Source organism: Scatophagus argus, chromosome 1, assembly GCF_020382885.2.
Source record: "Scatophagus argus isolate fScaArg1 chromosome 1, fScaArg1.pri, whole genome shotgun sequence".
In the NCBI taxonomy this organism is placed as follows: Eukaryota; Metazoa; Chordata; class Actinopteri; family Scatophagidae; genus Scatophagus; species Scatophagus argus.
Genome location: NC_058493.1, coordinates 22,300,918 through 22,325,636, shown reverse-complemented (window position 1 = coordinate 22,325,636; position 24,719 = coordinate 22,300,918). Strand labels below are relative to the sequence as shown.

Sequence of the window (24,719 nt, the reverse complement as noted above, 5' to 3'; positions counted from 1 at the left end):
TAACCCCAAAGTTGGGAACAACACGTCCACCCTTCTTACTCCTGACTTCATCTGGTTAGTAGTTTGATAGCTGGCTATGTGGAGAATCTGGCATCACCTAGTGACAGCAAGAGGAATGATTATAAACTACTGACTTGATTTGAAGGTTGTTAAAGGAAGTGTCTTTTGGAAAAAAAATCTTACTTTGGTCTTGCCACATTTTATTGCCAAAGAGCTAAAAATATACTTTTTTTATGTGACCATAAAAGTCCTGCAAAGTTTTGTTTTTTCCTTTTTTTGTTACATTTTAATGAAGTGCTAAGCAAACATGAAGTCATAAATTACAACAGGTACCAGTTACATAACAAACATCAATCCCTAACACAAAAACAAAGTACATGAAGACACCTGCTGAATAAATGAAAACAATGTACAATAAAAAATATGCAAATACTATACTTTCAATAAATGCATCAGCAAAAAAAACACATAAAATAAGAAAAAAATTAAATGGCGTCGGCCAACAATTGTCAGCGGTCTCTGTAGTTTCACTCGTGCAGGATAAACTCTAGCACTTGCAGCTTAAGAATAACAACATGTAGACAGGACATCAGTATTTAGATTCTTTATAACTGATGGTAGAGTTTATGCCCATAAAACTTTTCATCACACCAGAGCTGTCATTTCCCCACAACTCTGTTTCCACATTCCTGATCATGTCTGTACAACGCCATTGTATAGACAGAGGCACTACTAATATCTCAAGCAGTCCAGTCTTCCCAGCAGTCTGAGGTGTCCTTGTTTCAGTGTACCTGCATGACACCATGCATTTTAAGTCTAGGTGTAGTAGATGATCTCTGGTATCTGCCCGTCCTCCACTGATGTACCATTGTTATTTCCAGGTGAGCTATTGAAGAAAAAAGTTGTCTTGGTCCCCGTGGCTGATTCCTGGGTCAGTTTCTTCAACCCCTTCGTGCCATAATGAGAGTCTGGGCCCTGAGGTGGAAAATTAAAAAGCAGGCAACAGATTAATCTCGGCCTTGGTTAAACAAGGACATGTTTTAAACACAGAAGGCTCCGACTGACCTTTAAGGTGGCACAAGCAGTGTAGCTGACATTGGGTAGGATTTCCACAGGCTCTTTGAACATCACTCTGAACGTGCTGGCTGTGCCGTCACAGCTGAAGCCTGTGTCGTTCTGCCCCAGTGTAATGCGTTTGTCGCTCTCCAAGATCTACAGAAGGATTATGTCTTTACTGAGTGAACTACAAAGTGCAAAGAAAAATAATCTAACAGGTTTATGACAACTTTAAACTGTCAACACCTGGCTGGGTACTTTGCAGTTCTGACTCCTGTGCGACAGGGTATTTTGGTAACTGGGAGTATGAGCTTATTGAAAGGGACTCGAGTCGAGGCAATAGGGATTTACCAAAATGACACATCCCCGTGTCATCATCTGCCCGTTGTTTAGTGATGGCCTATCGCTGTATTTTATGATCTCTGTGGGAAGTGTTCATAACAACGTATATTTCACTTTTAATTCTATTCAGTTTACAACTTGACATGACACGACATAAGTAATACGAGGGTGAAATGTCATTAAGTAAAGCGGTTATAACGGCATCTTACCAAGTGAAGGGCAGAAAGTTTGTTCATCTTTGTATTGGTTGAAAAAAAAAAAAAAACCTACATATTGTGCATCCCAACCTAAATACAATCAGAGCAACAAAATGTGACCTTGTGATGAGCGACAGAAAACTGTAAACAGACCATGGCGCGCCCCATATTAGATAAAAGGTTGCGAGTGGCCCGACACGAACCAGGGTGGATGGAAATCTGTCTGAAGTGGAGGGGAACCAGACACATCTGCCAGAACAAATAAAAAGGGAGCTTGCAGATTCATCTGGCTCCCACGCTAGTACTGTGACATTTTAGACTTCTGGATCAGACTTATTTCTGCCAATGGACAGACAGTCGATATTTGAATTGCTGAACAAATCTGAGATGTGGGCGGTAATTCAGATGTCTGCAATCAGAGTATGACCAAGCAGTAACCACCATAATACATTGTGTCTTGTGTAGAAGTGGAGTGACAATACAGTTTTGGATCACTGATGATAACAAAATACACAATGCTCTGCACAGAACCACCCATAAAAAAGATGCAGCACATTTTTAGCTAAGAGTTGGGGAGTTTTAACGTTCCTTCAAGAGATCATGTAATGCTGATAGAAGACAACGCTTTTTCTGGAGACTTTACTCTGGCTGTTTTGCTCTGCCTGAGATCACTCTTCATTCTCACTCATAAGCTGCCATCAAACTTAACAAGTTCACACTTGTTCTGTCAGCCTGTAGAAATTAGTTGTCAGAAAAGCAGGAAACCTTGAACTGAAGATGAATTAGAGAACATACAGGATGAGGGGATGTGGGTTCACTAGAGACAAGAGCTGCATATCAAACCTCGATCCTGTCTGGAGTATCTGAACAACGCATCAAATGTCAGCAGTGGTATCACATGTTTTCTCAGATTCACTCAGGTACATTTAGTCAGACATGTTCTGATTTAAAACATAATTATTATTATTATTTCTTGCTTTATGTTCAAAAATCTCTCCAAAAACCACATTAAAGAGTTTGGTCTAGACCTGCTCTAATTGGAAAGTGTCAACTTTTTGTTGTGCTTTGAACATAAATAAATTGAACTGAATTGAAACTAGTGTATCGTTGATTATTATACTTTTTTTAAATGATACTAACCCTCACTAAAAACTACAACTCCATCATGAAAACACAAAATGATATCAGCAATCTAAGACTTTTTCCATTACTCTTAAATGAAGGAGGTTACCTGTATGTTGACTTGATAGTCAGTGGGTCCGTGTATTGAACCATACAAGCCAAACCCCACTATGGATATTCTTCTGTTAACATTGAATCTACAGAGAGAGAAAGACAGACAGAGAGGGGAAATGTGAAACAAATGTAGGTACAATTCAGCCTGATCAGCTTAACAACTGACCACCAATGTTCGTCATCTCACCTGATTCTGTCGCTGGTACCGCTGTACCCCCATCGACTCTCAACCTGCTGGAATCTATTAATGCTGCACTCCTCCCCCCTGAGGCAGCAGCGGGGCCTGTCAATGTAGTCGACCCGGGGTTTGGGGTTTACTGTAAAGTGTAAAAACAGATTTACCACCTCCCGATCGAACAATATTCCAGACTGGGCAGGCCCTGTTGCACAAGAAAGAATATCAAGCTGGTTTCTGTGGTTTGAATTGTATGGACACATCAGGAACAAGACATTTAGTAATGGCTTAATTGGTCAGTATTATTGCTGAAAAACAAAAAGGTGTAGCATGAGAAGCAATATGCTTACCTGCAGCAAACTCCTCAACGGTCATGAGTGGGAAGCGGATGAGCGGGAGGGCTTTACCCAGAACCTTCTGTTTGTTCTCAGAGGTTGGGGGAAGCTGTTGTCTGTAACACTCGGCCTCGGCCCAGCGTACCACCGCACCAAACAGACGGTTCTCCCTGATGCTGAGTGTGTCTCTTTGTAGCACTGCACATAAAGTGTCTACACATACAAGCACAGAGAGTACTCAATCATTTCACAAGTGAACAAGCTGCAGAAAAGAAAATACAAGGTCAGGAACACTCACATACCAAGGTCAATATCTGTAAAGCCCTCTGCATTTATTGCGTCTGCAGTGCTTTTGTCTATGGTGTCCAAGCAGAGACTGGCAAGTTGAGGTTCATCGAATAACCTTGCCTGTAATCAAAGCACAAAAGAAGACAAATAAGAATCTAATAGTTGATTCATATGTAAATATTTTTTTCCAACAGCATATTTTCTAATGTCGCCTAACTTGAAAAGTCTATATTTGAGCCTGGCAGAACAGATCAGCTTTTTGGTAAAAATATTCACCAATCTTCATAAAAACAGGCAAGCAAAGACACTGATAATTAAGGGCTGGGAGTGTTTTTCTCTTCTCTGGATTGCTTTAGATGCTTTGGGTGCTCTTGGCAGCATAAACCAAAAATAGCACAGCTAATGTTATTCAAAACTCAGCTCAAAAAGATATCTGGAAGATTGTCTATTGATGTCTAGTGTGGACATAAAAGAAGAAAAATGGTTTCATCCATCCACTGTGAGGACAGCTTTGCATTTAACCCATCACTGACTGAAACACACACATGCAACATGCAGTGAAACACACAGGAGCAGTGGGCTGCATCAAGCGCCCGCGGAGCATATATTGGGGGTTAAGTGCCTTGCTCACGGGCACATCAGCTGGCTAATGGGGGAGGGGGGGCATTATCACTCCACCACACTCAAATGTTTCCTGTTTGTTCTTGTTCTTGTTCTTATGTGGCAGTATGTGTTTATTTCATGTACTGCACCATAATGGACACTTTAAAAAAAAAAAAAAAAAAATCAGACCAATCTCTTCATGAAACCCTCTCTTCCTGCCCTACTTTAAAAGTCTCTTATTTTGGTCCCTCGTGTCCTAACTGGTGATTTCACCTCAAACGCTAAGGCCATATTTTCTGCATTACGCAAAATGCTGCCACCTTGCCCATACAACGGAGGGTAGACGCATTTCCATTAGAGCTGCTGAAACCATCACAATATGAAAAGCGAAACTGAACAGCAAATGTGCGTATCCAAAAAGAACGTCCTAGTTGAGCTTGAAAACAACCAGGAATCAGCGTTAAGTTTTCGTAGGGATTGCATCATTGTCAGAAGGTAGATCCAGAGGATAGTAAGGGCAGTGAATTATCCAACCACATACAAAATTCACAAATCACAGAGATAACTCAAAATCTCAGCACGTGAAAAACAAAAATACATGAATGTGCCTGCGTGTGGTAAAGCTATAGTAATTTTGAAAAGATCACAAACCAAAAGGTGCACTTAAAACTATACTAACCTGAGTGAGGAGCATGAATGCATTGTCAGCTCTGAGGTGCTTGGTGAGGAACTCCACACAGTGACCTTCCAGAGCAGGGACAGCGTACTTCTTAGCCGTATACAAAGTTGTCATAACGGTTTCTGGACCAATGTGGACCTCATCAGAGTACAGGAACCTGCACAGAGGAAACAGGAAACAGATCAGTATGTATAGTCTAAGGCTCCAGCTAAAGATTATTATTCATTATTATAACCTGGTGATTATTTTCTCCATTAAAATCGATTAAATGTTTTATTCATAAAAATGTCAAAAAAATTTTAAAAACACTCGTCACAATTGCACAGATTTCCACTGATCACTTAAATGAAAGAAAATCAATTGTCAGTCATTTTGATAGTTGGTATTTTAAATTGTTGCAATCAATTTTCAAACAAAACTGTCAAACATATGCTGGCTCCAGCTTCTTAACTGTAAGGAATCGCTGCTTTTAATTGTCAATTATGATAGTAAATTAAGGTCTTTGGATTTTTGACTGTTGTTTAAGTAATATTAAAACTTTACCTCTGCTTCTGGAAAATTGGGATGAGCAATCTAACTTTTAACATTTTATAGACTAAAGGATTAATTGTCCAAATAATCTGCAGATCGTTCTAGTGAGCTGTTCTTCAGGTGTATTCACAAGTCTGTTCCAAAGACAAATCGACCAATGGATATATTCATATGTGTGTACTTACCTGAGGGTTATCCTACAAATTGAACTGTTGCTGTCCTGGTGTTCCTTTAGTTGTCCCCAGTGGACAATGCAATTACTAAATTAGATTACTCTTAAAATGTAACTGAATTAATGTTGCAGGACAATCAGAATTAACAGTGGGCTTGAATTCAGCCCGTGCATTGTGATCACGTGTCCTACCTGAGCAGGGCGAGGAAGGCTGCCGGCTCTACATCAGGCAGCTCTATTTCAGTTGAGGTCGTGGCCATCCCACCGTTGAACATGGCATCAAAGACGGCACTGCCTGCGGCCAGGACGAATTTATGGGCCGGTATCCTTTGGGCCTGTCTGCCTTTCCCCACTATGAACTTCACGTCGCTGAGTAGCTCGTTGTTGAAGAGGAAAGCAAAGCGCTCCTTCAGGGAGCTCTTCGTCGCTTGCCAGTTATACATGGGCTCCCTTTGAAGGCCGAGGACAGGCGGGGAGGCACACGGGGCAGGACCGGAGGCTGGAACGTTGGCGAGCACTGCCGCGGCTCCAGACTGAGCCGAGTTGGATGCTGCTTCCTGAGGGTCATGGTTTGACGCTAAGCCGCTGCCGCTGCTGCCGCCACCTCCGGTCGCCATAACGACACGCCTTTGTTTTGTATTGTACTTCTACAAAGAACTGTCAATGACGCGCAGACATAAACCGACCGTAACGTACGCGTTGGTCGGTCGCCATCGCTGTTCTATGCTCAGCTAACTGGTTACCTGCTAGCTTGCGTTCCACCAGGAATGACGCAGGCGCACTCTGCCTTCAAAACATTTTTTTTCCCCCATTTAACTTTATTGCGGAATCAAGAACAGCAAACAAACAGGGCGCGGAAGAGCGATGTATACAAAACCCGAAAGACTAAAAACATAAATTAATACATAGATAGACAAAAATAAAAGGAAAAAAGTAAGTAAGACGCAAGGAAATAAATACGTAATTAAATTAAATTTCTGAGTGTATAGTTGTGCCATAACAAGAATTTAATTTCCAAGGAAAAAAGTACCATTTTCTTTATGATCGTATAAACAGAATCGTATCTTTGAGAGAAAATGAAAACGTTTTAAACGATGGTAGTTTTATTGGATTTTTGTTAAGCGTGTGTGTATATGTTGCATTTGCGTTTTAGAAAAAGAATACATCACATCAGTATCATTTTTGAACTTTACAAATGAGTAGCAAATCACACTGGATAAAATTTAGGAATCACCTTAAAAGAACCTCCTTTGACCTCAGTAGATAAGAAATGTAAATAAATAAATAACCACAGAGTAAACACAGACGTAAGCATATTTAGCCTATACTTGTATAACTGTTCATGCTGTATACATTTCTAAACATAAACACGTGTATGTATTTATTTATATATTTTGTGTTTATATCGCATGTATTGCCCAGTATAATGCACATTATTAAGTTTGTTGGTTAATCTTGAAGAATGCGTTATAGCAAGTTTCCAAATTGACCACTAGGTGTCAGTGTGTGCGTGAGTGTGTGTGTGTGTGTGTGTGTGTGTGTGTGAGTGTGTGTGTGTGTGTGTGTGAGAGAGAGAGAGAGAAAGTAGGTGGTAAACAGAGAAGCAGTGAGGTGTGTTGGAAAGAGGAAGAAAGGGAGTGCAGGCAAGAAAGACCAGCAGAGCAAGACAGAACATGAGGGAGATGAGCTTACGAGTTTGTGGCTTGTTTACATTTTTTCTGACTCACCCTGAACTTTTCTCCTTTCCCTCCACTCTTTGAAATATGACTTGCAGGCTAAACATAAGAGTTTTCTGTGGCTGAATTATTTTAAATTCTCAATTCTCGCGCAAGAATCTGCTCCGCGATGACCGCGTCTGCAGGGACGGCGGTGTTTGTGCTCTCCTTGATGTCCATCCCCATCTGCTATTTATTTAATTCCCTTATTTACAGCAACAGGTGAGTGAGACTAGATCCACACCTTTTTTTCGATGTTAGTAGCCATCATGAAAATAATCTGTCAGTTAAGTATACATTTTTACTAACATTGCGTTTAGTGCTGAAGCTTTCTACTTCGCTGGGTGCACAACAGTCCTCATCCTGGCCATTTCAGCCCGTTTTATGCTCAAGAAGAAGACTCCAGTAGATCCTCTTTTTTACGGTATGAATTCACTGATGCACCTTTCTTGTTCTGAAAGAAATACTGACTTAACACCAGTCATTGGCTAGGCGTTGACATTAAAATAGAGATATCTGCATATTTCTAGTCTTTGGACGTTATCGTGCATGTGTGGTGTTGTGGAATTAAGTGTTTAAAAAGTGTATATTGAAGCATGGTGTACATCCCAGCTTTGGAACCAGTAAATCCAGTAAAGTGTTTGCTGTAGTTTGTCACCCAACTGAAATAAATTAAACGTCTCCATCTGTGCAGTGTATGCAGTGTATGCATTCCTCAGTGTGGTGAATCTGATCATCGGCCTGGAGCAGGACAACATCATTGATGGATTTGTGACGTTTTACCTCAAAGTGGCAAGTGTTGTGTTGTGAGTCCTGTTCGGGAGCTTTCTTTATGTGCCTGTGCACATGCCTATTGATAAATCCACCCTGTGTTTCAGGCAGATCCACACATTAATACAGCACACGGGCACATGATCTCCTACTGGGATGGCTGCTCGCACTATCTTATGTATCTGCTCATGATTGCTGCGATTACTTGGGGGTAAGTGCTGCATTGTCCACAAATATACACATCGCAGCTATTTTCATCTATCTATCTATGAGTCATTGGAAGTATAATGGCTTTGACAATGGCAGTGTTACATGGTTTGCACAGGGACAGTTACCGAGCCATTGGACTCTACTGGGTGGGATCTTTTCTCATGCGTGCCATAGTCTACATTCTTGGGAATGCTGTGGGTAAGTACACTAAAAATAATAGGATGCCTTTAGATGGATAATGTAATGTAGTCTCTGTAGCCCTCTGAGACTGGTTCAAACAGCAGTTTTTTGTAAACAGTTTGAAAAGATGCATATTTTACAGCAAATGCTGTTAAATTTAGTGGTTTGGTTTGGGTCTTTCCCACAGTGAGCTGCTGTCTTGCTCTTTCTTTTCCCAGGGAAATATGGGACCCACGTTGGTCCTCTCTTCCTCCTCTACTTGCTATATATCTCTGTGTCTGTCTGGGCCTGCTTCCGCATCTTCAGCCAGCCCTCCTCACGGGCTGTTCAGTTGACAGTAAGTCATAATCAAAATCTGCATTTTTCTTTCTTTCTTTTTTTTTTAAGAACATTTTCGCTGTAAGTAGATGCAATGTAGATTCTTAGCAGGCACAAATTTCAAGTTCATCTTCAGGGTTAATGTTTTTTGGCATCCATCTTAGAGTACCTGCACAAAAATGTCTGATCAACACTGTGTCAGTATGTTACAGAGCTTGAACATCATATTGTTGCTTTCTCTCAGAGCACCGAGGAGGCTGAGAGAAAAAGTTTACTCCACAGACCTCTGGACTTACTGTTCATTATCTACCTCATCCCTGCTTTTGCTTTCTGTGTCTTCAGAGGGTTGGTAAGTAACCTTAAGATCCCCTGCTGACCAATGTGCACATGAGAATTTATATTCTTCACGTAGAGCACATCTCTATGTCAATCTGTTTATGTTTTAGATTGTTCTGGACTGTTCCGGCAAATGGGTTCAAGACTACACACAACAGTATGAGCCGTACCTGAGAGACCCTTCAGCATATCCTAAAGTACAGGTAGCTCAGTGTAGTTATAAGTGGCACACTTTGATCCTGACATCGTCATGTCACAAAGCTCTGAAGCAGTAAATGGTGTCCGTGTTTGTCAGATGCTGGTGAGCATGCTTTATTCTGGACCATACTACATCATCACTCTCTATGGGCTGCTGGTCCCAGGATGTGAGTGGATGCCAGACCTGACTCTTGTGCACTCAGGAGCACTGGCACAGGTATGTCCTGCTGGTTATTCCTCACCTTTGGCTGGTGACCACAGATGACTCAAAGATGACTGAAAGATCCTGCATTACCACACAAGTATTTTCAGTTAATCTGGCTGATTAGACCTCTGCTCAAGTTGCAGGTGAATCAAGCCTGATTTCACTTTCAAGTGCAACACTACTAATATTATGGTTAAAAAAAAAACATTCATCAAGCATGCAGCCCAGTTCTAAGTTGCCATGTCATTTCAAAGTTATCAGAATTAAGAGTTTCCAGCATCTAAATTGCTCTGCTCTGTCACAGTTGGTGCTTTGTAATACAGAAGTGCTTGAAAATCAAACATGGACGCCTCTCGTCAGTTTGGGTGGTCGCCGTTCAATATCACTGAATATGACTGAATATAGAGCCTATCAAATGTCGATTTTCAGTATTTCAGATCAGATCTGTAAACACACAAACATGCTGACTTGTCGGGTGATGTTAACACTTGCAAGATGCTGACATGATAATTTTTCTCATTCCTTCCACCCACCTCTCCATGTGAGGCAGCCCAGTACGCTTAGATACACAACATTTAAACATTGTTTTTGTTGTCTGATTTTACATTTCTCTCTTATCATATTATGTTCCATTTACCTTCATTTTGCCTTTTTCTGTTATTTTACCTCGAAAACCCCTACTTTACTTTTCTGCAGTGAAACAAGGAATCATAAAACATATTTGGAAGACAAAAATAATTAAGGTATTTTTCATGTGCATCAGTTTCCCTGCCTCTCTGTCCAATTTAGGAAAATGTCATCATATTTAAACTAGCAAACCAAGATGTTTTTATTTTACATATATATTACCCAAATACAGAAAAGATGACAGTGAGCTATTGATCTCTGAATCTCTTCATGGCTGAAACAACTGATATTGTCAGTTTACCTTTTTAGTGGTTTTCACTATTTACATACACACAAAGTCAGTTAGTCTGGCTGATTGGATCATTTACATTTACATTCACACAAAGTCTTTCACATGGAGGAATTGTGTGCAAAATGTTTTCTTTTCCCACATGACATCCTTGTTGCAGATAAATTAGGCAGTGCTAGATAGAGAGTGGGCATCACTCCAAGTCAAAGTTACTCCCTGACTAACTGTTCTCCTCCGTGTAGTGGTTTCAGATTGGTAAGTTATTCAGTGGAATCAAATACCAGAAACTCAGCATGAACAAACATGGACTGAATCGGCACTGTATACATTATCTGCTTACATCTAAAGATGGAAACTATGAAGAACGGTGGGAGCAGCTAGTGCACCAATCACCTCCCAACAATACAAAGCAGCTATTGTGTCTGAGCTGCAGGCTGGCACGTCGCTCAGCCGTGGGATAAGGGCAGAAGCTGACTTCAGACCAAAAGGAATGGAGGTATTGGTAGTATTCACTTAAATGTCAGCTGTTCAGCCAGGCTATAAATAGGAAATCTGATGCTCTGACAGCTGTGGTTGCTATGAGACATGCCATGTGTCTTTTTTCAGTGAATTTCTATGAAATGGTAACTAGCAGGGGTCTGTTACATAGAAATATTTATGGATGACTGGTAATACCAGAATAATCCACCCTAAAGGGAATAACCTACTCTAAAATAGATATTACAAATGATATTTCAAACATTGCTACAAAAAAAGATGATCGTACTTTTTTCAGCAAACATCCACGATTTGGTATTGGAGGGCTTTCTTTCAGATTCAAAATGTTGCACTCACGTTTAACACAATATGGAAAAAGATTTGTTCGTAGAAGAGGCAAACAAAGTTAACTCCACAAAAAAACCTCATTAGAACAGAATGCACTGGGGCTACGTGACACAATGCATTTTAAATAAAGGAAACGATCATTCTCAAGAATCCACACAGAAAATTCTGGAAGACTGTATGAAAACTGAAAAATCACTTGAAACATTTGTACAGAAAAATAGAAGAGTTTGTTATCAGTGCAGTCACAACAGGAGCTGAAGATGTTGTGAAGATGATCCTTCCTGTTAGAGTGAATGTACTAATTGTGAGGCTGGTAGTCATCACTGTCATTTTCCTCTCTCTGCTTCACTTCACAGGCCCAGTTCTCTCATATCGGTGCGTCTCTTCACACACGGACTCCGTTCTCCTACAGAGTGCCTGCGGACAGCCAGCCTCTCTTCTTGCTGGTCAATGTCCTGTATGCCGTGGTGCCCCAGGCTCTGTGCTACCGCTGCCACACACAGCCTGCCTTCTTCCTCAGGTCAACTCTTGCTAAGAAGACTGAATGAGAGAGTGGAGAGAGAGTTCTAGGGATGCCAAGGACCCCTGAATAAAAGACTGAAGTACTTGCAAAGTGCTGCTCTGTGTTTGCTGTTATTAGCAGTTGCTATTTTTGGAGCTGGGGCTGTTATGAGGGCACTGGAGGTATTAGAAACATGACTAAATACCAGTGTCAAACACAGTTTGTGTCATTTATGTTCTGCTGCTTGTTTGGAAAACGTGAGCATAAATTTTAAATACATGAAAGTGTGTTTATGTTAGGAACAGCAAGCAAGGAAGGCACGCACAGTGTCACAGTACAGCTGCTTTGGTGCTGCGAGGCTTGTGTATGGGATTCAGTCTGCTTGACATTGCTTACTGTTCTTATATTTTTGGTAAGCTGCTTTCTTGCTGACAATGAAGTTTCTGTGCGGTGCCTTTTTGGCAGGTGATTGGTAAATAAAGAAACCATTCACGCGTGTCTGTGTATTTTCTAAGTAACAGTGTAATATAAACAATAAAAATGCTGATAGATATTTAACCATACAAGGGTATTTGGCAAACAAACATCGTTACTGTCATACTCAGAATTACTTGTAAAATTTAAAGTTACGCTGAAAGAAGATGAGACTGTTTTTCAAGGCAACCAACCTTTGCTGCATTTGTAAGGTACTAATTATTACAATAAATTTACTATATAAAACAAGGAGTGGAATGATTCAGGAGATATATACATTTCATTTAGTATTTGCAATTTATTCTTTTACTTTCACTTTATTTTATCAGTAGGACACTATTTTGACACTGGCTATGTTTTTCATGTATTTGGCTTGACTTAAAAATTCTTAATTTTATTAGTAATTAAATTAACTTCAAAAACCAAAAACCAAACGCTAATTTTCAATAAAGTTAGTTGATTTTGAATCGGTTCCTCACGGGTTTTAAACCGGAAGTACATATGTTCACTCCACCTCTTCCGCTCTCGGTTATTAGCAAAACAGCTCGGCATGCAACTTAGCATAAACAGCTCAGTTTTCTCACTAGTCTGACAAACTAAATCCACTTCGACCAGTAAGAAAACACTTGGTGTAATGTTTTTTCAACGTGGATGAGAAAAAATAAAATGCGCTGGCATCCTAACGTTAGCTGAGCATGCTATGCAACTAGCTATCGTTGTGTATCGTTAGCTGTGATGGCAGCACCAACACCTCCACAGATTTCTGCTCCTGTGTTAAGGTTTGTGTCTCACTTTAAATCATACGTTGATAATCTATTAAAGTGTGGGTGGTCCACAGCTACATTAGATACAGTAACGTTACAAATGCCATTACACTGTTACAAAATCAGTGTAATAGTCCTGCCTTTGTTAACTTTTCGGCGTAAGTGCTAAAAAGCGTTTAGCGTTAACGTTAAAGTTTAAGTATTTAACGTTGCTGTGTTCTGATGAGATTACATCGTTGCAGAGCTGAATAAACTCCCCTTAAAATAATTAGTTTATACTTACCTCTTAGGTTTTTAATGGTACGCGGCATTATTAGACGACTGGTTCCCAAGGTTTGTCTGGCATAGCATAGCTGATGGGAGTGCAAAAATTGATAGTGAAAATAGTTAACATCTGTGTTCAACAGGCCAAAATGTCTGCTGTGATCAAAGGTCTGTTAACTTTAAACTTTAGTCTCACAACACATTTTTCACATCTGTACCTCTCTGCAATGCCTTTGCACCTCCAAGGAAAACATGATTTAGCCATTATTCTCTAACCCTTTCATCTGAATATTGTTTCATATGTCGTCTTTTTCTTTTTAGTCTAAAGCAACGCAGGGCTGCCCTGAGGAAGGAGAGAAGGAAACGTAAACGCCAGGCTCTTGCCCAAGCCAGAGAATGTGGTATGAAGATAGCTGTCATGTTGGTGTTGTTGTCCAACATGATGGCATTTGATTTTTGCATTTGTAGCAGCACCATTAGCTAGACTGCCCACAACTTTTGCTCTGTTGCAGATTTGAAAAATGGAGCAAGCCATACTCTTGAAGAAGAGGAAATAAATGATGAAGATGACGAGAGTAATGATATTGCTGAAGTCGAAAGGTAGGTCAATATCTCTCTGCTGTCCTACAGGAGCACATTCAGTGAAAGACAGCACAGACACCTCTGTTGTGCAGTTTTCAGTCATCTTGATTGTGTTTTCGTTGTATCTAACTTGTTTTCTCAGACTGCGGTTACATGAAGAGTGGTTGGAAAAAGAGAGGCTTGCCCAGGAGGAATTCAGGCTGAGATGTGAGAGGGAGGAGGCTGCACGTAAAAGAAAAGAGGAAGAGGAGGTAATCTGTGGTTTATATTAAGATAAGACAGAACTTTATCATTCCTGAAAGAAATTCTTGTGCTAGATGTTGCTTAAAAGAGCACATTACAGTACACTGTTTACAGGTTAAAGACAGATTAAATTGCGAGACAATCATATGATGCGCATACAATTCAGTTCTAATGGACGAGTGCACCTTTACCTGTTTGACCGATGTCCATTGGCTGTATGCTTTATGCTGTGTTCACAGCTGATGATAAAGGAGGAATGGGAGGCCCAGCAGAGAAGAGAACAAGAAGAAAACGAGCAGAAGCAGCAGGAGAAACGAGGCAGAGAGGTGAAACGGACCCCTGGAGGATAGAAACAAAGAGAAATATATCCTCTTCTACTGAATCATGAGTATTCGTATTATCCACCCAGACTGGAAGATTCAGACAACCACATAGTTTAACATATCTCACCAGTTGAGTTTTTCTTTTTTAAATGTGTTTTTGCTTTGCACATGGTTCTTTTGGAATTTTTCCTTGACTAAGTGGCACAAGCAACCATCCTAACAAGCAACTCCTTAACTAAGATTACACACAGAAAGAAAAACCCTTCAGCTCTCACAACAAGGATGTATCTTTTACTTTGTGTGAAAACTGTCTGTGAAATTGCTTTTCAGAATTCCCAAAATTTTCAAATTCTTGTGAATGTGGTCTTAACAGACAGTAGCAGATATGCTGCAGTATGTTGATCTCAACACATTTTCACCAGCCTGTCTTTACACCATTTGTAGGAGGCTGTTCAGAAAATGTTGGATGAAGCTGAAAATCAGGTATACATGCACATGAAATCACATTACACACATAACTCAGTATTAATCATTTTATCTTCTTGATATAAACTGCCAGTAAGCATTATTTGTATGTATTTAGAGCCTGATGAATAAATCAGATATGTTTTATGATGATCGGTGTACAAATCTGCAACGATAAATTACGCGTTTCTTGTTACTTATCAGAAATGCCAAGGATATTTTTGTACTTATTTCAAAATAGTGTCCCTGTTACGTAGTTCTTGCACTTGACATTGCTAGCAATTTTGAGTTTTAAACTGTAAAATGTCCTGCTCAGTACATTTTTTAATCACGATTCTTTAATAACCAATAATATTGTCATCAAAAACGTGTAGTTAGGTTTTAAAGGTGATTTGGCACTGATCAGCTATGAAAATATCCAATGATGTTGTTTTTCCCAGTCTGTACATTGTTTGTATTTATCCTGATTTTACCAGTTCTGTTTACTCTTATCAAGAGTGACTATGACTGTAACACCAGAATATTGCTAATTGTCAGGTTTACTGAAAGTATGGAAAAAGCTTGTAAAAGGCTTTAGGGGTCTGGACTCTAAATCTTGTGACCGACCTAACAGAACAAAAGCGAAGAACTTTGTGAAATTTATAATTTGCAGTATCCCATTCTAGTTTCAAGTTTAGCTATGCAGTGTACACATGCGCTGTTGTCCATGTTCTCACTTCAGCTTGAAAATGGAGGAGCATGGATGAATCCTGAAGCTCCTGTGACGGAGAACTCTGAGAACTTTGGGACAGAGCGCGATGTAGCCAACTGTCCGTTCTTCCTGAAGACCGGGGCATGTCGATTTGGAGACAGGTACTATTTGTTTCTCTTTTGATGTGACTTCCTGCGTGAAATTCTTACTGTTTGAGTGTTCAATAGATGGACATACTGATTTAAGAATATCTTTACATGTTCTTCTGTCTTTGTGAGTCCAGATGTTCTCGTAAGCACGCTTACCCCACAGCCAGCCCGACTCTGATGATCCGTGGCATGTTTACAACATTTGGCATGGAGGAGACACGACGAGATGATTATGACGTCGACGCTTGGTTGGAACACAGCGAGGAGGAGCTGCAGGAGTCTTTCCTGGAGTTCTACCATGATGTCCTGCCAGAGCTCAAGAGAGTCGGCAAGGTGGTGCAGTTCAAGGTGAGATGAGATGGGGACAGTTGGTGCACATGCACTAAACCACCCAAATTACAGTAAGCTTTGTAATGTAATCTCATTTCTTTGACATATTCTCGTCATGTATATGAGCACATGAACACAGCCTTACATTACATGCAAGACACCACCCAAGGAATGTGTTGCTATTATATCAGTATTTTTTAAAACGGTGCTTTCATTACCTTAACAGCAGTCTGCAGTAACCAGTTGTGTCTATCCTTTTTTGTTTTGTTTTGTTTTTTGGTGAAATTTGATTTCTCCAAATAATCAAATGCAGATAAATGTACTCCGTGTCAAGTGTGTCTTGAAGTACTAAGTCAAGGGCAACTGAACACGTATGTCTCGAGGAGCTTTCATCTCTCATTTAAGATGCTTTATCAGTAGTCAACAAAATATCGGATGTCACTGAATCAGTGCTGATGTCAGGAAGAATTGAAGATGTAATTCCTCAGGACTTTTCTAAACATTTAAAAACCAGTCTAAGACTTTACTGTTCAGGAGAACATTGAATTTTAATTCAATTCAGTTTATTTATAGAGCGCCAATTCACAACAAAAATTATCTCATGACACTTTCCAATTAGAGCAGGTCTAGATCAAACTCGTAATTAAACTGTAATATAGAGAACCCAACATTCCCCCTTGAGCAAGCACTTGACGACAGTGGCAAGGAAAAACTGCCTTTTAGAAGACAGAAACCTCAAAGCAGACCCCGGGTCAAGATGGCCGGCCCTCTGCCTTGACCGATTGGGTTGAGAGAGAAAGATAGACAGATAAAGAGAGGGAGAGGGAGAGGAAGAGGGGGGTGGGGCATGAGAGAAGGGAATGAATGAATTTGGTGATATGTTTCCCTTTTTTTCCTTTTAGGTCAGCTGCAATTATGAACCACACCTGAGAGGAAATGTTTACATTCAGTTTGACACGTAAGCCATCACACAACTGCTCTACAACTTTACTTAAGAACAAAAAAAATGCACTGTGAATAAACAAATTCTTCCTTCTTCTCTTCCTTTTTGTCCTTTTGCCCCTCTGTTGACTGTCCAGAGAGGAGCAGTGTAAGGAGGCCTTTATCAAGTTCAATGGGAGGTGGTACGCAGGCCGACAGCTTCATTGTGAGATGTGTCCTGTTACACGGTGGAGGAATGCTATATGTGGTTAGTTATTTTGACATGAGAGCGTTTTGTTCTTGATTACAGTACTACAGAAATATAAGATTCAGTTCACTGTATTTACTGCCTAAATTGTGTTTGCTTCTCCTCTCTCAGGATTATTTGACAGACAAAAGTGCCCCAAAGGAAAGCACTGCAACTTCCTGCATGTATTTCGAAACCCTGGCAATGAATTCTGGGAGGCCGACAGGGACCTGCACATGTCACCAGACCGTAGTGTCAGAGGGAGTCGCAGAGACGGATGGAGTTCAGAGCGATATGGAGACAGATCGCGGAGACAGCGTCTCTGCAGCCGAAGCCCGCCGAGATCTGAGAGATCCCACAGCAGACGAGAGGGCGACCGGCGGAGGAGCAGGAGCCGGAGTCGAGAGAGGAGAGCCTCCTACCACCAGCATAAAGAGGACAAGTGGTCATCCAGATCCAGACACAGTGAAAGGAGGACCTATTGGTATCCGAGCAGAAGTAGAGACAGATCGAGGAGTAGAAGTAGAGACAGAGAGCCAGACAGGCTGAGAAACCGGAGTAGAGATAAAGACAGGTGTAGGAGTGGAAGTGAAGACAGAAACGGTAGAAGCAAAGATATAGACTCTGACAGAAAAGCAAGAAAAAGGTCAAGAAGCTCAAGCAGAGAGGAGGAAACAAGCAAGCACAGCAGAGAAAGGAGCCCCAAGGAACCAGATAAAAATGAGAAAACCTCAAATGATGACACCAGCACACGCCGCCACCATAAACAGTCCAAAAAAAGCAAGAAAAAGAGTAAGAAGAAGCATAAGAAGAAGAAGAGCCATTTGCCTGAGGAGGTGACCTCCTCCGGAGAGTCAGACAACGACAAAGAGTCAAAGGAAGAGACAGTGGAGAATCCCAGTCAGGATATAAATGAAACGGAGCTAATCCAGAAAAGTAATGATCTGGATGAGAGTCAGTGTGTTGTCAGTGAGAAGGCTTTTAGTCCTGAGGTGAAAATTGAACAGTCTAACACAGAAGTAGAAATAGAAAGTGAGCCGACTACACAAGGTGACACGAGTACATGTTAACAGCTCCTGCATTTGAAAATCCATACATTTGGCCTCAGTGGTGTGAATGAATAGGAAGGAATAAATGAAAATTTTCAGCCATGATAACAGCAAGTCACCACTCAATACATTTGTGAATATTTTGCTTTTGGAAAAAATGGTTAATGTTGCTTGCCGGGTGTTGCATGTGTGTGTTCAACTAAGGATGGGTCAAATGCAGAAGACGAATTCAGTGTGTGTATGTAAAAATATATATACTGCCAATAAAGTTGATTCTTCTTCTTCTTCTTCTTCTTTAATTACTGAATGCTGAACTGAAACTACATGTTTGTTGTTGCCAAGTAAAAATAATATAAAACAAAAGAGAAACAAATGGGTTTTCTTTTTCAGTACATTTATTGTTAACTTTCAAATATAAGAAAAAATGTTGGCATATGCGTTGGCAGTGTTCAATACAAAAGTCATTTGTTGTTTTTTTTTTTTTGCTCAAATCAAAGATGAACTTAAATAATTAGTTATGAATGTTCAACAAAAACACTTTGAAGATTTAAGACAGCAGATAAAAAAATGTGACTGCCATACAATTTGGGATAAGAATCAGTTCTTTACCTGTTGGCTTGTTTTCTTGCATTCTAATGACAAGTGAACAAGCTGACAGTGATGAATATGAATGGTTTACCCTGATATGTGCAGTTCATCTTCGTCCGTTCCTACCCCATAAAGAAACTCGGTACTGACCTGCATTGAAATAATTACATAATACTGGTGTATTGTGGCCAAACAATCTCCGTTTCATCACACACCCTGCAGTTCCAAATCCCTTTTAATGTCATGCTAGCCTTCCACAGACACCACTGAGAAGGTAAAACACAGTGTTCTTTGGTCATATGTTAGTCTTAAAGAGTAAGCCAAACTATCATATTACATAAAATAAGTGTCTCTTTTATTTGGGTTTACCATCCTATCCTGACCTAAGACTAATAGACTGACCTGAGATTTATCTCTGGAGGCCATTACAAACTTAAGTGTTAAACGTCAGGAAAATTAGTCAATTGGCAGAAAAACAAAGAACAGAATGACAGTTTAAACAAACAAGACACTAACTACACAAAATATTTACCAAAGACAAACAACTGGTCTTTAAAAAGAAATACGAAATGGTTAATTCCTGGAGAAGAATCACCAAACATAAACCGACTTGAGGTGTACACTGACACCGATTACAGGTCTTGTTTAATTTCACTGAATTTGTCGTATAAATTAACCCGAGTATAAATGATTGTAACAGTATCAGTGGTTCCCATAACAGCACCAGCCCCAGTTGCAGCCGCTCATGAGTTACCATTACTTTTGAGTCACAGAGCTGGACATCAGATGAAAAATAAATACCTCAGGTCAGGTCATTTGGCAACACTTAGGGCTGATCTGAAGTCTTCAAAGTCTCCTCTAACCATATGGATGAAACAAATATTCTGTCCATTGCATGAAAATACTGATTTTTTTTTAACCCGCATCCAAAGTTGTACCTGTTTTGTAATCCAAACATAATAGCCCAAAAATTACATACCTCCTTTCTCAATTTGTGTGTGAACCGGACTTGTAAGAGGATATGTGTTCTTTCCACCTTCCTGGGTTAGCACAGTGGACAAAACTTTTTTTTTTTTTCCATTCAGATGGATAGAAAAGTCCAAGAGGATTGTGGAAACGAATTCAGAACAAAGGTCTTCTGGGTTTTTCAGTGATCACTGAATACTCACGTGTCTTGAAATCGTACACTTAGCTCTGTGACTTGATGTTATGGTAATACGCCAAATGGAGCTTCAACAGCACCACAGAAAGTCGTTTTAAGCCAAACAGCACATACAGAACTCTGAAACCAGCGATGATGGATGATCTTAACATGATGCTGAAGTTTTCATGTCGTCGCTACATTGTACTCTGTGGAGTTTTTAAGAAGTTAGGGGAGTGAAGTTTGCTGATAGTACTGCAGAATACAGTGTGGGAGCTTGTACATAGGAGACACATTAAAACCACAGTTGGCACCACATTGAAAGGACATTACAGGATAGTACAGTACAGAATAATACAGTACATAGATGGTGATTATATACATACAACACTGACACCGTGACTAGGAAAAGACAGGATAGAGACGGGGAGTTTTCCAGATCTGCGAGGCAGCGGCCTGATGATTTATGTCAGTCCAATTTCTTCTAAAACACTCCGTGGTGCTTCAGCCTCCTGCAGGTGGACAAAAGAAAGATAAATGTTTCTTCTTGTTGTACCGTAGATTTGTTCATCTGTCAAAGTACCCCCTCTCAATTATAATTAATAGTACATGAGTCATAATTGCGAGTTACTAAATGCGTGACAGGAACAGGAGGCCTTTCAAGTGAGTTAAACCTCCGCAGTCAGCCATGTTGTTATTACAATAGTGCTGCATACTTGGCTATAAATACATCACCGAGCGCTGATTCTGTTCACTGCAAGTGACTACAGCTAGACAGCACTGGCACAAGGGAGAGGCAGGTATTAATCAAGTGCTGCAGGCTTAAAATAAACAGGTGATGAGTGGTCTAAAGGGACACAAGAGGTGAAAAAAAAAATACATGAACCTCTCTGGTTAACCCTTCTGTCTGGTTTGACAATACCACTGATCAGTGAAATTAATTCTATATTTGCACCAAATTAGAGCTGAGACAATTGACAGAAACTTAAACGACAATTTTGATAACTGATTCTAAGAAACTATGCCATAAACGTGTTTCTTAAATGTCAGAATTTGCTGCTTTTCTTTGACTCAAATGATAGTAAAGTAAATATCTTTGGGGTTTGGACTGTCAGAGACACCAACTTTGATGTGCATTATTCCCAAATGACAATTCAGACCTAACAGTCATCAGCAGGTTATTCAGCCGTGGAAACATGAATTAGTTGCCGCCCTTTTCCGAGTACTGATCTACTGAGATTGTAGTCGGCCTGTCTGACTGCTTCAGTGATCTGTTGATAACGAACTGCACGTACCTCCTGCAGCAGGTCAGCCTGCTCGATAGCCTTCAGCACGTTCTTCTTGGACGTCTCCTGGGCCTCTCCACCCAGGAGGAACTCATCCAGGATGAAGTAGGCCTTCTCAAAGTTGAAGATAATGTCCAACTCACACACCTGTGGGACCGCAACATCACACACAGCAGCAGGTCAGAGGAGACCGTGTCCTAACTGAAAAACTTGGATTCTCGCAGCTAATGTTGTACTGTTTTTTTGCCCCACAATATCAATCAGCAGACTATCATTTATGTCAGATGTTTATGAGACTCACACTTCCAAAATATTTATCCAGTAGCTCCACATATCTATGGATGATCTCCAGGGTAATCAGCTCATTGTCCTGATCCTCTACTGCACAGCAGAAATACAGGCTTGCATATCTAAAAACACAACATGAGGAAATAAAAGTCAGCAGGCAGAATAACACGCTGGTGATGTGTACATAGTGCTTTTGCTCTCTCAGCAGAAATTTAACATATTAGTGTTGGTAACACGAGTGGTAATCAAGCTGAGTTCACTCCACGCTCAGTTCTGCACAAGTACAGCACACTGAAAGACCGAAACTTTCTGAATAACAAGTGTATCTTTAATGTTTTATGGCTTTGCTTTTATTGCTACATCATTATGAACTATGGCATTAGTAAACCAATAAACCCACAATTTTTAACAGAATCCTGCCACATGATGGGAGAAAACCCGTCTCCCAGTACTGCAGCGCTGCGTCACTGTCTCCTGGCTGTTTTGTTGTGTGTCTTTGTTTATTAGTATTGCTTATTATTAGTGTCTTTGTTTATTAGTATTGTGTTTTATTGAACACATGAAAACATGTCCTTTGTATTTCTGATACTGCACTCATTAGCTATGAGAAATCAGGCACTCCGTATATATTTGTATCACTGTCCTCCATTGTTTGGCGGTTGCCGTTAGGGAGGGGGTGTTTCTGGCTTTCATAACACACCAGAAGGTGAGATCTAAATGCCAGAAATCTCAGTGCTTGACAAAATAATCACTGAATCACTGGTTTTTAATAAACAAGCTCAGCAAGCTTCTACAGCCACACAAGTGATGTAACAAAAAACAATATTAACACAATGCTAAGATTTTTTTCTGAAATGCTGGGCATAATATATTTTGCCATAAAAATCAGAGTACGGCCTTTTGAGACTTGAAGGATTAGCAAAATTATCTCAAGGTCCACTCACTGATCACTTGCAGGGATTTCAGACACATCTCACAGTCTTCATCAACAGAGAGACTCCTCCTCCACCCTCCCTCATATGCAACCACATATTATCATGTGATCGAAGCTCCATACTTACTTAGGCCCCAATACAACAACTAAACCATCTCTGTGACAGCTGAGGAAACTACATCCGCTGATGGAGGTCATGAGTTGCAGATGAAATCCCTGGGAAGAAGCCAGTGGAGTAAAGGCTGTCATGTTAGATTACTTTTGAATGAACCACCCAGCATGTTAGAGGTAGCTGATCATCTCATGATGATTTGGTTTGAAATGACTGACTGATTTAAATTAAGTCTGCTGCTGTCAAGAAGTAAGTTTCATAACAAGTCACAGATGAGTGGAGTAACAACACAGAAAACAACCAGAGAATCAAACTTGTGTTGAAAGTCTCATTCAGAAGACCAAAAAAGTGCTTGAGTGAGTGTTTATATGTAAATAGTAAAGCATATCTTATAAGATGAACTGGAGTGCAAGGGTATCACAGCCAGTGTTTAAACTTCTCTTTTCCACTTGCCTTTTATACACAATCTTGAGGTCCCTCCACTCCAAGAAGCTGCACATCTTGGGCTTTCTGGCCAGTATGGTCTGGACCAGGTCTCTGGAGATCTTCTTCCTCTCTTTGTCAGACAGAGGCACATACCATTTCTGTAACCGCAGCTTTCCCTGCCGGCTGAACAACAGCATGAACTGCATCTGAGGGAGGAAGGGAAGTTCACTTTATAGTTTTTCACGGTTAGGATGAGAATCACATTAACGTACAGCCTTTAGAGATGAGAGTCCATTAAAAGCAAGCGAACATAAGACGACATAAGCGAAGGGACGTTTGGGTCGTCTCTAAGGACTCATCAGTCATGTGACATTTGTGGTGACTATTATTTTTCCATTACAAGAAAGTTAAATGGGTACATCTAATGGAATAACAACTCCAGTAAGAAACGCCCGGAAGAGAAATACATGCATTATTTTAGGGGATCGCACGACTTATCCATCTTGTCAAATTCATTTTGTCTTGGATGTAAAATGTACATCCAAGAGGCCTTTGCACAAAGTTTAATTAGCTGATGTTAGCTAACCTTGCTAAATTGCCACATATTGACATCAACAACACGTTATGTGTAATTTGCGCCCCCTCCTGCGACGCTTAACTAGCTACAGCAGACACGAGAATTAAACACCACTCTTTACCTTCGACCGGACCTTCGATTTAATCGCTTGGACGACTGGTAACTTCAGCGAATTCAAACGAAACACATAACCAAAAAGCTGAACAGATATTTCTGTGTTTCTGTAGGTTAGCTTCTTAGCCAGCTGGATGCTAAACTGACGGTGGTTGCTGGTGAGGCAGCGATCAAGACGGCGGTGCTGCGATTTGTCGAAAAAGCCGCAGCCATGGAATTTGATTGGCTTAAAGATTCCGTTATTCGTGACGTTGTTCCTAGCGTGCAACTATGGCTTCCTGTCGCTGAAAGTTTGGTTTGCCACAGTTGTAAAACAGAAAATCACAGTATGTGCTACTATATAAAACTTTGTAGTATAGTATATAGTTATGGTTGCGTTGTTTAGTTTGTTTACAACTAAACAAACACAACAGGTCCAGATATTATGTTCAGGCAAGTGGGTGAAAATAAGCACTTGAACACCACAGGCCACTGTGTCAATACACGAGTCAAACTATGACACCACACTACAACTAACTGCAGTTCAACATACTAGATAACTAGACAACTAGATACTTTGTAAAGATTTTAAAAATCAAGCAAAAAAAAAATCTTTATGGAAGTATAAATATAAAGGCGGAAATACTCGATTACAAACAAAATTCCTACATTCAGTACCTCAAAATTGTATTCGAGTGCAGTTCTTGAGTAAGTGGACTCTGCTACAGTCTACCACTGAACACATCTTTGAAAAAGTGGCTGAACGTTTGTGGGGCCAAATCAAGACCAAAAGTTTCATTAATTTGAAAGAAAGATTTGAACTTGAAAGCTGAAATTTCGATTTTGAACTTTGAAAAATACAACATTGTACTAGAACTAAAAATAAGTATAGTTCGTATAGTTTAAATATAATTTTTATTCAGTTCTGAAATTCTTTTGAAAAAAATGTATATTTTAAGTTGTCACTTTCATATATATTTCA

General features: G+C 40.2%; 4 protein-coding genes across 7 annotated transcripts; 2 read left to right on the top strand and 2 right to left on the bottom strand.

Annotated features, from left to right (window-relative positions):
* Positions 1–183: 183 nt before the first annotated feature.
* Positions 184–6,411, bottom strand: LOC124060769 (BTB/POZ domain-containing protein 1-like). Of its 2 annotated transcripts, none has more exons than XM_046392068.1 (8): positions 5,807–6,411; positions 4,912–5,068; positions 3,644–3,749; positions 3,357–3,554; positions 3,019–3,211; positions 2,827–2,914; positions 1,066–1,212; positions 184–975 (listed from the first exon to the last, which is right to left on the bottom strand). In XM_046392068.1, exons 1-8 carry the CDS (start codon positions 6,229–6,231, stop codon positions 817–819), a joined length of 1,473 nt encoding a protein of 490 aa, XP_046248024.1. In that variant the 5' UTR covers positions 6,232–6,411; the 3' UTR covers positions 184–816. The 2 variants fall into 2 exon arrangements, with proteins under 2 accessions (XP_046248024.1, XP_046248032.1); XM_046392076.1 differs by having other exon boundaries at positions 3,019–3,148.
* A 211-nt stretch (positions 6,412–6,622) lies between these two features.
* Positions 6,623–12,286, top strand: LOC124060781 (transmembrane 6 superfamily member 1-like). Of its 3 annotated transcripts, XR_006843630.1 has the most exons (11): positions 6,623–7,551; positions 7,650–7,753; positions 8,024–8,121; positions 8,208–8,311; positions 8,426–8,508; positions 8,709–8,827; positions 9,053–9,157; positions 9,255–9,347; positions 9,440–9,559; positions 10,812–10,959; positions 11,645–11,781. XR_006843630.1 is itself a non-coding variant. In XM_046392089.1 (10 exons), the coding sequence occupies exons 1-10, from the start codon at positions 7,460–7,462 to the stop codon at positions 11,834–11,836; spliced, it is 1,110 nt and encodes a 369-aa protein (XP_046248045.1). In that variant the 5' UTR covers positions 7,180–7,459; the 3' UTR covers positions 11,837–12,286. The 3 variants fall into 3 exon arrangements, 2 of the variants coding, with proteins under 2 accessions (XP_046248045.1, XP_046248056.1); XM_046392089.1 differs by lacking the exon at positions 10,812–10,959 and having other exon boundaries at positions 7,180–7,551; positions 11,645–12,286; XM_046392100.1 differs by lacking the exons at positions 6,623–7,551; positions 10,812–10,959 and having other exon boundaries at positions 7,718–7,753; positions 8,212–8,311; positions 11,645–12,286.
* Positions 12,287–12,764: 478 nt separating this feature from the next.
* Positions 12,765–18,462, top strand: zrsr2 (zinc finger (CCCH type), RNA-binding motif and serine/arginine rich 2). The gene is made up of 11 exons (XM_046392056.1): positions 12,765–13,043; positions 13,614–13,693; positions 13,805–13,892; positions 14,017–14,125; positions 14,357–14,443; positions 14,885–14,923; positions 15,627–15,757; positions 15,880–16,093; positions 16,978–17,033; positions 17,155–17,264; positions 17,376–18,462. Exons 1-11 carry the CDS (start codon positions 13,000–13,002, stop codon positions 18,311–18,313), a joined length of 1,896 nt encoding a protein of 631 aa, XP_046248012.1. The 5' UTR covers positions 12,765–12,999; the 3' UTR covers positions 18,314–18,462.
* Positions 18,463–18,669: 207 nt separating this feature from the next.
* On the bottom strand, positions 18,670–23,955 carry LOC124060794 (AP-1 complex subunit sigma-2-like). The gene is made up of 5 exons (XM_046392112.1): positions 23,766–23,955; positions 23,095–23,273; positions 21,609–21,717; positions 21,317–21,454; positions 18,670–20,533 (listed from the first exon to the last, which is right to left on the bottom strand). The coding sequence occupies exons 2-5, from the start codon at positions 23,271–23,273 to the stop codon at positions 20,486–20,488; spliced, it is 474 nt and encodes a 157-aa protein (XP_046248068.1). The 5' UTR covers positions 23,766–23,955; the 3' UTR covers positions 18,670–20,485.
* Between the last annotated feature and the right edge of the window lie 764 nt (positions 23,956–24,719).

Coding starts and splice junctions, on each gene's coding strand:
- LOC124060781 (XM_046392089.1), top strand. CDS start 7,460: ATGACCGCGTCTGCAGGGACGGCGGTGTTTGTGCTCTCCTTGATGTCC. Junction 8,312..8,425: donor ATTGCTGCGATTACTTGGGG/GTAAGTGCTGCA, acceptor TGGTTTGCACAG/GGACAGTTACCGAGCCATTG. Junction 9,560..11,644: donor ACTCAGGAGCACTGGCACAG/GTATGTCCTGCT, acceptor TTCACTTCACAG/GCCCAGTTCTCTCATATCGG.
- LOC124060794 (XM_046392112.1), bottom strand. CDS start 23,273: ATGCAGTTCATGCTGTTGTTCAGCCGGCAGGGAAAGCTGCGGTTACAG. Junction 21,718..23,094: donor CTCAAGATTGTGTATAAAAG/GCAAGTGGAAAA, acceptor TTGTGTTTTTAG/ATATGCAAGCCTGTATTTCT. Junction 21,455..21,608: donor TGGATAAATATTTTGGAAGT/GTGAGTCTCATA, acceptor GCGGTCCCACAG/GTGTGTGAGTTGGACATTAT.
- LOC124060769 (XM_046392068.1), bottom strand. CDS start 6,231: ATGGCGACCGGAGGTGGCGGCAGCAGCGGCAGCGGCTTAGCGTCAAAC. Junction 3,750..4,911: donor CATTCATGCTCCTCACTCAG/GTTAGTATAGTT, acceptor CTTTGATTACAG/GCAAGGTTATTCGATGAACC. Junction 1,213..2,826: donor ACTATCAAGTCAACATACAG/GTAACCTCCTTC, acceptor ATCCTTCTGTAG/ATCTTGGAGAGCGACAAACG.
- zrsr2 (XM_046392056.1), top strand. CDS start 13,000: ATGGCAGCACCAACACCTCCACAGATTTCTGCTCCTGTGTTAAG. Junction 14,126..14,356: donor AAAGAAAAGAGGAAGAGGAG/GTAATCTGTGGT, acceptor CTGTGTTCACAG/CTGATGATAAAGGAGGAATG. Junction 16,094..16,977: donor GCAAGGTGGTGCAGTTCAAG/GTGAGATGAGAT, acceptor TTTTCCTTTTAG/GTCAGCTGCAATTATGAACC.